The sequence below is a fragment of the Equus przewalskii genome, chromosome 1, assembly GCF_037783145.1.
Source record: "Equus przewalskii isolate Varuska chromosome 1, EquPr2, whole genome shotgun sequence".
Classification (NCBI taxonomy): Eukaryota; Metazoa; Chordata; class Mammalia; order Perissodactyla; family Equidae; genus Equus; species Equus przewalskii.
Window position 1 is genome coordinate 185,047,632 of NC_091831.1, and position 10,847 is coordinate 185,058,478.

General features: G+C 51.6%; 1 protein-coding gene and 1 long non-coding RNA gene across 18 annotated transcripts; both read left to right on the top strand.

Moving 5' to 3' along the window:
- The first annotated feature begins 376 nt into the window (after positions 1-376).
- PTGDR (prostaglandin D2 receptor) lies at positions 377-10,564 on the top strand. Of its 17 annotated transcripts, none has more exons than XR_011543002.1 (4): positions 379-1,796; positions 7,610-7,768; positions 8,129-8,679; positions 8,758-10,564. XR_011543002.1 is itself a non-coding variant. In XM_070630487.1 (3 exons), exons 1-2 carry the CDS (start codon positions 960-962, stop codon positions 7,739-7,741), a joined length of 969 nt encoding a protein of 322 aa, XP_070486588.1. In that variant the 5' UTR covers positions 379-959; the 3' UTR covers positions 7,742-7,768; positions 8,758-10,564. The 17 variants fall into 17 exon arrangements, 4 of the variants coding, with proteins under 4 accessions (XP_070486588.1, XP_070486577.1, XP_008538827.1 ...); XR_011543001.1 differs by having other exon boundaries at positions 8,129-8,674; XR_011543007.1 differs by having other exon boundaries at positions 8,463-8,679.
- On the top strand, positions 4,875-6,745 carry LOC139085039 (uncharacterized). Its single transcript, XR_011543020.1, has 2 exons — positions 4,875-4,930; positions 5,063-6,745. It is a non-coding gene; the product is annotated as an uncharacterized lncRNA (long non-coding RNA).
- Positions 10,565-10,847: the final 283 nt, after the last annotated feature.

Genomic DNA, 10,847 nt, shown 5'->3' on the forward strand with positions numbered 1-10,847 from the left:
ACAAATCTACTATTTTCTGGTTTCAAAATCCATGCTAAAAACTGTCGTGAAACATCAGCTCCTAAAACAGCCTTCCCACACAGGTGGGAATCCTGAGAGCTGCAGCTACAGAGCCCTAACTGCACCTGCACTTTGCACTTAGCCCTACGCTGGAAAGAGCCACCGGGCTGGCTGGATGCTCCTGCTTGAGAGGTTCAGCAAGTCCCGCAGGGTGACAGGCAGTGAGGAGCAGAGCCCAGGTGTGACTGAGGACAGCATCCGTCTCAACCATCACCCTTCCCCCGCGTCTACACAACCGCTGAGATTCAGGGACGGGCCCACATCTCCTCTTGGTTTGCCCTGGAGCCACTTCCCTGAAATCTGGCCAACCACGTGGAAGGACAAGCCGCGAAAGCAAGACAGACGGACTCTCTAAACAGAACACCCGGTTCCAGGTCCAGCGCCGCCCCTTACCGGCTCTGCCACCTTGGGCGGATCTCAGAGGATTCCAGCTAAGGCTTAAGCGTCGGGCACATGTTCTTTACCTGTACTCTCCGTAACCCACTAATTCAAACGCTAGTGTAGCCCTTTCTCAGCCTCCCCTCTGCGCCGCGCTCTGCCATCTTCAGAGCTCTCCTTGGCCACCACCAGCGTTCTACCACCTCCTCCCCCTCGCCCTCCCCATCCTCCCTGGCGGCTGCGGCTTAATTTCCCTCAGTTTCAGTAGCCTCTTGCCTCGCGGGAAGGACTGGCCCTGTGCACTCGGACCCCGACCACTTCCCTTCCTTCCTCCCCGCTTGGCAGCGGGATCGGCCTCGCGCTCCGCTCGCGCACCGGGGCGGCGCGTCCCGCCCTCGGGGCGGGGTGTGACCGAGAGTAGAGAAAGGAGGCGCTGCTTCCCCGCGGAGCGGCCGGGGCTCCCGCGCACCCGACGCCGGCCGGTCCTGGCAGCCTCCGCTGGGCCCGCCGCGCCGCCCGCCATGAGGCCGTTGTTGTACCGCTGCCACAACACCACCGCGGTGGAGAAGGGCAACTCGGCGACGATGAGCGGGGTGCTCTTCAGCGCAGGCCTCCTGGGCAACCTCCTGGCCCTCGGGCTGCTGGCGCGCTCGGGGCTGGGGTCGTGCCCGCCGCGCCCGCCGCCCTCCGTCTTCTACGTGCTGGTGAGCGGCCTGACGGTCACCGACTTGCTGGGCAAGTCCCTCGTGAGCCCCTTCGTGCTGGCCGCCTACGCGCAGAACCGGAGCCTGTGGGGGCTGGCGCCCGCGTCGGGCAGCTCGCTGTGCCAAGCCTTCGCTTTCTTCATGTCCTTCTTCGGGCTGGCCTCGACCCTGCAGCTCCTGGCCATGGCCCTGGAGTGCTGGCTCTCCCTGGGGCACCCTTTCTTCTACCGACGGCACATCACCCTGCGCCGGGGTGCGCTGGTGGCGCCGGCCGTGGGCGCTTTCTGCCTGGCCTTCTGCGCGCTGCCCTTTGCGGGCTTCGGGAGCTTCGTGCAGTACTGCCCCGGCACCTGGTGCTTCATCCAGATGGCCCACGAGGAGCGGTCGCTGTCGGTGCTGGGCTACTCAGCTCTCTACGCCGGCCTCATGGCTCTGCTTGTCCTCGCCATTGTGCTGTGCAACCTGAGCGCCATGCGCAACCTCTACACGATGCACCGGCGGCTGCAGCAGCGCCCGCGCCCCTGCGCCCGGGACCGCACGGAGCCCGGCGCCGGCGCGCGAGAGGCGGCCCCGCAGCCCTTGGAGGAGCTGGACCACCTCCTGCTGCTGGCCCTCATGACCGCGCTCTTCACCGTGTGCTCCCTGCCTTTAATCGTGAGTCGCTCCGCGCCCAGGCTGCGGGCCCGGAGTGCGTCGGGCCGCGGGTGCCGGGAGGGAACGCGGGAGCGCGTTGGACGCCGTGGGAGAGGAGCTGCGCCCTGGGCCAGGAGGGTTCTTTTCAGCCCTCCCCGGACCGAGTTCCCTCCACTTCCCGGGTTTGTTGAGCGAGAAGAGGGAAAGTCAGAGAAAGGCAGGGGAAGACCCGGCCCCATAGTGTCCCCTTAGCGCCGCAAGACCTCTCCAGCTGGCAGAACTCCTGCTCTCTGCTTCCCTCTGGGAAGGCCTCAGGGTTATTTTTGCGCCTCAGAACTTTGGGGAGCAGAACGTGGTTCTCCCGTGGCAATACAGTCCTCTCCTCCTTCCAGAGGGCTGGGGAACGTTTTAATTCGTTAGACCTGCCCGTGATTTTAGAGGCATCAGAAATGGGAGAATGGCAACTGGGAGTTCTCCGGGGTGTTGGCGTGGAAAGGGAACGAGGGCAAGTGTAATCCTCCAGAGTGATTTGCAGAAGTGAGTGACTAAAAGCAAAGGTTTAGGTTTTAAAAACTCGTGCGTGAACTTCGATGAGCGGCGGATGCTGTTTCTGGAGCCGCCGCCGCGCGGGTGGTGGCGGGCAGGCGAGGCTGTTTGTACAGACTATGGCTGAGGACGTTCCAGCGTGGTGTCGTTTGATAACTTGTCTTGACAAGTCCTGTTTCTATCTCGGCAGGCGAGGCGACGGGAAAGCCATTGTCTCGGGTTTCAATTTGCTAATGAAGGTGGTAGAGATTGAATTACCTCGTTGTTTTGAAGGTATTTCCTCCCGGGGTCCCTGCCAAGACACCCAGGAGTGGCACGGCTTGAGAAAACCTTCTCAGTATTGCTGCCCTCACCGCCCCTGAGCTTGTCCACCAGGAGCGTTGAAATAAACGCACTGCCAATTCACTGTCTTTGGAGCCCCGAGTCTTCGGTGAATAGGGACGTTGTTGAAAGTTTCTTACTGGCAGTGTAGCAGTTTCGGATGTTACTTTCCAAGGCGGATGAACGTGAGATGTAATGCGATTTTTCCCTTAAATGAAGGCCCTAATATGGGGGAAGAGTTGTCTGTAGCATCATGATGCAGGGTTAGGATCAGAACCCTCGCCCCAAAGTAAATAAATCCGTGTCTATAGAGATGCACATAGAAACAGGCGTAGATGTTTAGCAGTGCTCTCACACCAGCAGGCTCAGAGCCATCAGGGGGCTTCTAAAAACCTAGGCGACTGGGCCCCATCCCCCCTGAGTTTCTGCGTCAGGTGTTTTTGAAGAATTCTCGTGTTAGCAAGTTCACAGGTGGGGTGGAAGCTGCTGACTGGGGACCACATTTGGAGAACCACACTGTCAGCAGGCCACAGCCCCAGGCCCAAGCTGCGGGGCCCACTGTCTTTGCACAGCCCTGGAGTTGAGAATAACTTTTACAAATGAACATTTATGATCAGTTTGATGCCAGGGCACAGGAACTCTGAACAATTAAGTCAAATACTATTCCAAGAAAAAAAAAAAGACTGTCATTCTTCTCCTTAGTAGACATGTATTACAAAAATTTACTTAATTTTTATTACACTTTGAATTTCATCAAAAAAATTGTGGAAATCTGTTTCTCTCTTGTTATATAAATACCAGATATTCGCCTCTTAGCCCATGAAACCTGAAATGTTTACTGTCCAGCTCTTCACAGAAAGTGTCTGCAGACCCTGCTCTGCAGTAGGGGCCTCACGTCCCTGTCGTGATGCAAGAGGACAGGAGCTGAGTGCCTGGAGCGCGTCCTGAGTCTGAATGCGGTAGTAGGAATAATGCAGAAAGCAGCCTAGCACAGGTGGAAGAACACTGCACTTCGGCTCCTCTCTCAGGGATCTGAATAACTCGTGGGGCATTGTGAGGATTGAAGGAGATGATGGATTTGAAAATGGTTTTCTAAAAAACGTGTGAAGTTCCAAAGGTGTGCAGTGCAGACAGCTCTCCTCACAGTCACTGTCACTTTCTGAGGAAGATGGGGCTTTAGCAGCAGACGGGGCTGCAGCAGGCTTCCTCCCTGAGTGCCCTCCACAGAGGCGTATTCACCTCTCTAGCCTCACATCCTCATCTGTGAAAGGGGAGTAACCGCACTTACCCTGTAAGATAGTTATGAGATTTGAGTAATGTATATAAACCACCCAACCAAGTGCCTGGCCTCGAAAATTAGTATCACTATTATTACAAATTGTAACTTCCATTCTTCTCCACTGAACATGACAATTATTAAGAAATAGGACCTCAGCAGATAATGTTGTTTTAAGGCAGTGGTTCTCTAACTTGTTTTAATCTTAGGATCCCTTTTTACTCTTAAAAATTATTAAGGACCCAAGAGCTTTTTTAATGTGGATTATGTCTATCACAATTTATTGTTTTAGAAAATAAAAATAAGACAAATTTAAAATGTTATGCAAAGCAAGTTAAAATGTACTTCTAGTGTTTTTATTTGTTTTCTGTTTGTTTGCTTGTTTTGAAGAAGATGAGCCCTGAGCTAACATCCACAGCCAATCCCCCTCTTTTTGCTGAGGAAGACTGGCACTGAGCTAACATCGGTGCCCATCTTCCTCTACTTTATATGTGGGACGCTTGCCACAGCATGGCTTGATGAGTACTGCCATGTCCTCACCTGGGATCCGAACTGGTGAACTCCAGACCGCCGAAGCGGACTGTGTGCACTTAACTGCTGTGCCACCAGGCAGGCCCCTTCTAGTGTTTTTAAATAGGTGAAGGAAAACTTTGGGATTTCACAATGATTTAATGAATGACAATAAAGTCACAGAGATTACAGCAGATAAAATGGGGGAAAAAAGCAGATTGAGAGCACAGGGTACGGAGGACGGTCTCTGAAAATGTGAATATGGATAGGCTGTGACCCTAAGAAGGTCTGGATGCCCTGTTACCCTAGGAGGGTCTGGACGCCCTGTGACCCTAAGGAGGTCTGGACGCCCTGTTACCCTAGGAGGGTCTGGACGCCCTGTTACCCTAGGAGGGTCTGGACGCCCTGTGACCCTAAGGAGGTCTGGATGCCCTGTTACCCTAGGAGGGTCTGGACGCCCTGTGACCCTAAGGAGGTCTGGACGCCCTGTTACCCTAGGAGGGTCTGGACGCCCTGTGACCCTAAGGAGGTCTGGATGCCCTGTTACCCTAGGAGGGTCTGGTTGCCCTGTTACCCTAAGGTCTGGATGCCCTGTTACCCTAGGAGGGTCTGGATGCCCTGTGACCCTAAGGAGGTCTGGATGCCCTGTTACCCTAGGAGGGTCTGGACGCCCTGTGACCCTAAGGAGGTCTGGACGCCCTGTTACCCTAGGAGGGTCTGGATGCCCTGTTACCCTAGGAGGGTCTGGACGCCCTGTGACCCTAAGGAGGTCTGGACGCCCTGTTACCCTAGGAGGGTCTGGATGCCCTGTTACCCTAGGAGGGTCTGGACGCCCTGTGACCCTAAGGAGGTCTGGATGCCCTGTTACCCTAGGAGGGTCTGGTTGCCCTGTTACCCTAAGGTCTGGATGCCCTGTTACCCTAGGAGGGTCTGGATGCCCTGTGACCCTAAGGAGGTCTGGATGCCCTGTTACCCTAAGGAGGTCTGGATGCCCTGTGACCCTAAGGTCTGGATGCCCTGTTACCCTAGGGAGGTTTGGATGCCCTGTTACTGTAGGAAGGTCTAGACGCCCTATTACCCTAGGGAGGTCTGGATGTGTGGAGACAACCTCCTTCTCATAGCATAAATATTGTGTTTCGTTAAGCTGGTGGAAGTATGTTGGAGTATGATTTTTAAAATTAACTTTGCTATAAACTGGATTAGAGCAAGATACTTAGCTAGATTGAATTTCAACTTTCCAGTTTGATGCAGGAGGAGGAAAGTATAGAGAATCTGGGCAGAGCTTTAGAGGCAGTTTGCAGCACATTCTTTACTGCATATAACAAATTCTCACCAAAATTATTGTTTCTTTAGAAAACCACGATATATTGGAGGTTAGTAGGGGAGCAGTGATGCATGAGAGCGGACGTTTGTGTGTTGATTGCCATAACGGTTGACAGGGTACAAGCCAGGCCGAGATGAGCAAGAGCTTGGTAACCGCATCCTTTAGTCCTGGGAGCCAGAGAAGAGGCGGACAGCCTGCGCGTGCGCAGACAGCTCCAGCGCGCCTGTCCTTTGGGGGGCGGGGCGGGTGGGACGCTCCCTACGGAAGAGGCTGTTGGAGGGATGTCCGCTTTGGTGGGCGGGAGAGGGGGCCCAGCGAAAAGGGAGGAAGCGGATTTCAAGGGCTGGAGCAGAGGGCGCGGTCTAGGGAGGAGGGCGTAGAGGCGAGGCCGCTTAGATCTCGCCCCGCGGGGTGTCCGAGGCCCCGCGTCCCGCAGAGGGCGCGCCTCCCACACGGAGGCTCCGGAGATGCACCTGCTTCAGACGCGCGGCGTCCGCCTCCTGGGTTGTGGGTTATTCCGGCCCTGCTGCACGGCAGCAGTTTAGGAAGTATGTTCTGGAGAATGCTAATGATCGACAGAGGTCTTTCCAAAGTCTAAATTGATATCAAAGTCGAAGTTGATATCTTTTGAAAATTAATAGAATACGTACTTTGATCACATGTCAGGAGTGAATAAATTTGTCATTTTTTCTTAAATAAGACAAACCTCTTTTCTTTTTTTAAAGATTGGCAACAGATGTTAGCTCAGGTGCCAAGCTTTTTTTTCCTTCTCTCCGAAGCCGCCTGATAGATAGTTGTATATTCTAGTTGTGAGTGCCTCTGGTTGTGCTGTGTGGGACACCGCCTCAGCGTGGCCTGATGAGCAGTGCCATGTCCGCGCCCGGGATCCCAGCCTGGGAAATCCTGAGCCACAGAAGCGCAAACTTAACCACTTGGCCTCAGGCCACCCCCAAATTTGTCATATTTTTAGTAAACTCAAAAAATAAAAATAAATAAGTTAAATTCAAAGGCCAAGTGTAGAACAATACAATTCTAATACAAATCAAGTAACTTGAAAATACAGATAACCTAATAATATGCAATAGAGTTGGCATAGATAAATGCTGTATGGAAATAAATGATTTGTTTTAATTATATGTGTCGTTCGGTTACCCAGATCCCAACCCGTCAAGCATTCTCAAATAGTTGGAGTTATGTTTTGCTGCCTCCACTTTGAGAAGAAAGAGCAAACGCAAAGACAAGCTCATACGAAGTGTTTGCTTTTTAATCAACTTAAGGGCGGAGCCCATCATCGTCCATTTATCGCTTCAGCCTCCAACATTTGAGACACTGTGACTCATTGAGAGGGATGTAAAATGAGAGAAACGTTGCACCTGCCCACATAAGCTCTAACAGCAGGGGTGGGAACGAGACACTAGGGCCATAGGGGAGTGTGGAGGAGGAAAGGAGTCACTCCTAATGGATAAAGTAGTGATGCTGGCTACTTGCTGAGTTATCATTGTGTGCTGAGACCTGTGGCCAGGTTTGTGCTCTGACCATCGCATTCAAACTTCCCTTCACTGGAAGGTGGTGTAATTATCCCCGTGGTAGAGACGAGGGAGCAGGAGCACTCGCCTGAAGTCACACAGCCACGAGGGGACTTCCTAATGCAGACGGTAGGACTCTGAGGCCGATGTGCTTAGCCATCCCCCCAAGAGGCTTCCCAAAGGGGTCATGTTTGAGGGAGACCTCAGAAGGAGGTAGGATTTGAGCCTATCATTGGTTTCCACGTCTGTAAAATGGAGATAATGATCGTACTTAGTTCATAGGATTTTTGTGAGGATGAAATGAGGTTTTAAAGTAAAGTGCTTCCAACAGTGCCTGGCAGCAGTCAGCTCTCTGTGGCATCAGCCGTTACTCTTCACGTTACTGAGCAGTGGTGATGGGAGAGGGCCTCCAGGGGTCAAGTATCTTCCTAAGTGCACCAGCTGGAGTATCGGATTCCACTGAAATACTCTTTGGAGAAGAGAGAAAAAGGTGAGCTGGAGTTGTGGGCAGACCCGTCTTCCTGTGTTGCTTGATTGCCCCCAATGGGGCCCGCTGTGCACTGACTCACGCCCTCCCTCTAATGCTGAGTTTGCACATGTTCTGCCCCCCGATCCATTATTGTCGCAGTGGGGATTTAGAATCCCAGCTGGCACCGAGAGAGTGGCTGGTCCCCAGTGGGGTTGACGGCAGCACAGTGCTGGGGCGGACAGCAGTGTGGGCTGTGGGGCGAGGTGGTGTGCGGGCTCTGTGGAGGCCCCAGAGACTCAGGGGAGATCAAGACGGTGGGAGCAGCTGGGCAGCAGAAAGTGGGCTTATATTCTGAGCTCATTTTTTTCCTGGTCTGAAAAGAGGTTGTCACCCGTTGAAAGATGGCCATCTATTCTGAGAAGGAGGAGAGTGTTTATGTGAGTTGAACAGGCCCCTTTGCAAGTCTCCTCCGGCATTTTCCTCGGCGTGTGTCCTGTCTCTTCACTTGGATTAAAGCCTTCTGTGTGCTTGGTGTCTCCGTACATGTGACATTGCATGAGTGTGACTTATTTCTCGGCTAAGTGACAAGAGGATAGGCAGCAGGCAGAAGAGAGAACTGAGGGAAACATGGAGAGAGAAGGTCCGTGTGTGTGGAACTGTGGTGACCCTGTGGACTGGATTTGTCCCACTTTGGCTCCTCTGCTTGGCCTGGCAGGGCCCTGGGAACTCCAGCCTGCAGCCGCACGGCAGGTGGGACAGCCACCAGGACCGAGACGGGCTCCCGGGAGTGCCCCATCCCACGGGATACCAGGTGGGCCCTGCCCCTTCCAGGCTCCTCGCCTGCATCCTCAGCTGCACTGGCCTCAGCTGCTTATAAATTACGAGAAATGGTTATTCCAAGCCAAGCCACCGTGTTCTTACAGAAAAGTAAGGTATCCTATGTGAAATAAGTGAACTTACCGTTGCCATCAACCTTTCAATGTCATAACGGGATGTTTTCTCTCCAACAGTACCGTGCTTACCGTGGAGCGTTTAGACCTGTCCTGGAGGAGAACGGGACCACGGGGGAAGCCGAAGACCTCCGAGCTCTGCGCTTCCTGTCCGTCATCTCCATCGCGGACCCTTGGATTTTCATCATTTTCAGAACAGCGGTATTTCGGATGTTTTTTCACAAGATTTTCATTAGGCCTCTTATGTATAGAAATTGGCACAGCAATTCCTGCCAAACTAACACGGAATCCAGTCTGTGACAGGTTTTATCCTTTCTGGTAAGATGTGGAATATATCACATTTCGTGTCAAAGAACTATGACAAAAAAATCCTACAATTTAAATCCTTAAAAGTCATTTCCCACAGCAAAACCTCTAAATGTGTTTTCAAAAGTGTTTGATGTAACAACTTGTTGTCACTCTATGTTCATGATCCCATTCAATGGATTTTTTTCATTTTGAGTTATTAACAGCAACTACAATTTCATGTATTATAAATAATGTTACAAGTCTTAAAGTGATGATGTTAATTGTTCCAATGTTTGTATTTGGTGCCCCTAATTTTTTAGAGGGGTCTTTATTCAAATCCAGTGGAAATAGCACTGTTTACAGTTATGTGATAGGTGTTAAAATTTCTTACCCTGTTCATTTCTAGAGAAACCTGATTTGTTTACTTTGTATCCTAATTACCCCTATTTAATTCTCTTCTTTGCCAACTGCTCCAAGTATAGCGCAAATTATAGATGCTGCTCAGAGGAGTGAGGTGGGAAGTATGACCGGGTGGCGTGTGGAGGGCAAAGGCATAAGGAAGCAGACACAGGTGAGATGGGACTGTGCGTGGAGGCAGAGATGTCAGTCAAAATCAAAATTCAGGAGCGGGTTACTAGGTATTGGCTCAGTTTGTGGAGCCCCATTCGATAGGTTTATCGTATTGACTGATGGATGCTTCGGGGACGGATTATGCTTCTTTGAAGAAAGTGATGCCTGACTTGCCAGAGAGCCGTGTTTGTGCGTTTGTCTGTGTGAAGCAGCGGGCGTTCCACACGGTGAGGAACCCACCCAGGACTCGCTCACCTCCGCTGAGACTGGTGGCAATGACTCCACCTGTTAACAGCCGCAGTAGGCTCCTCGTGGAGCCAGTAAGATCTTACTGCGGTTCCTGAGAGCTGCGCCTTCAAAAGTGGAGCAGCATGTGGCTCAGATGGAGCACAACCGATCACTTTATTGTACCTTTAAATGTTTACAAAAGTGAGCAACACTATGACCAGAGGGGAAGAGTGGGGCAAATGCGCCTGCAGCTAATGAACCAGCCCAGAGACTGAACTCAGCTGCAGGTGAGATCTTTCCCCTGAGGCAGAAGCACAGGTGGGGGGTGAGCGTGCATCTCGGCACCTCTGGAGCCCCTTCTTACCCAACACACCAGACTCTCTGCTGGAGAGTATCTGCACCGAATAGTCCCGGGTCCCCCGCTCAGCTGTGCCTCCCAAAGGCGAGCGTGGCTGCCTTACTTCCAGCTTGGCAGAAACCCTGCTTTTCACCTCTGCTTTGTCTCAGAGATGGTATTAACCTGGATATATGTGTATTTTTTTAGAGCAAAACTGTGAAGTGGCTGAATTAGGAATTCACGAATTATAATTGAGAGTATGGCGTGATGGAAAACGCAATTATTTTCAAGGTTTACCTTGGTTTTTGTTTTTTGTGTGAGTGCATCTGTGTTTACTGTCAGAGGACGTGCAGCTTTGTGTTCTCCTTTGGGAACATGTGTTACAATAACTGTACAGGTATTTGGAAAAGTTCCAGATGATTCAATAAACATAATTTTATAATATTTTGCAGAGAAAATTACTTTTCCACAAATGAAAGCAAAGGGTTTAGTTTTCTCTTTTGAGTAAACAGTTGCCAGGAGTCTTTCATCCTCTAGCAGTGTAACGGTGTGGATTTTTACATGCTGCTCTGTTAGCAATCACATTAAACAAGTTTGCAGGATTAATCCATGAACTTAGTTATCCTTTCTGCTTTATACAAAATGTAGACAGACCATCCTGATGAAATCCATGTCAAGTTAGAAGTCAGCTCTTCAGTGATCTTCTTGATTTCCTCATTAGTTCATT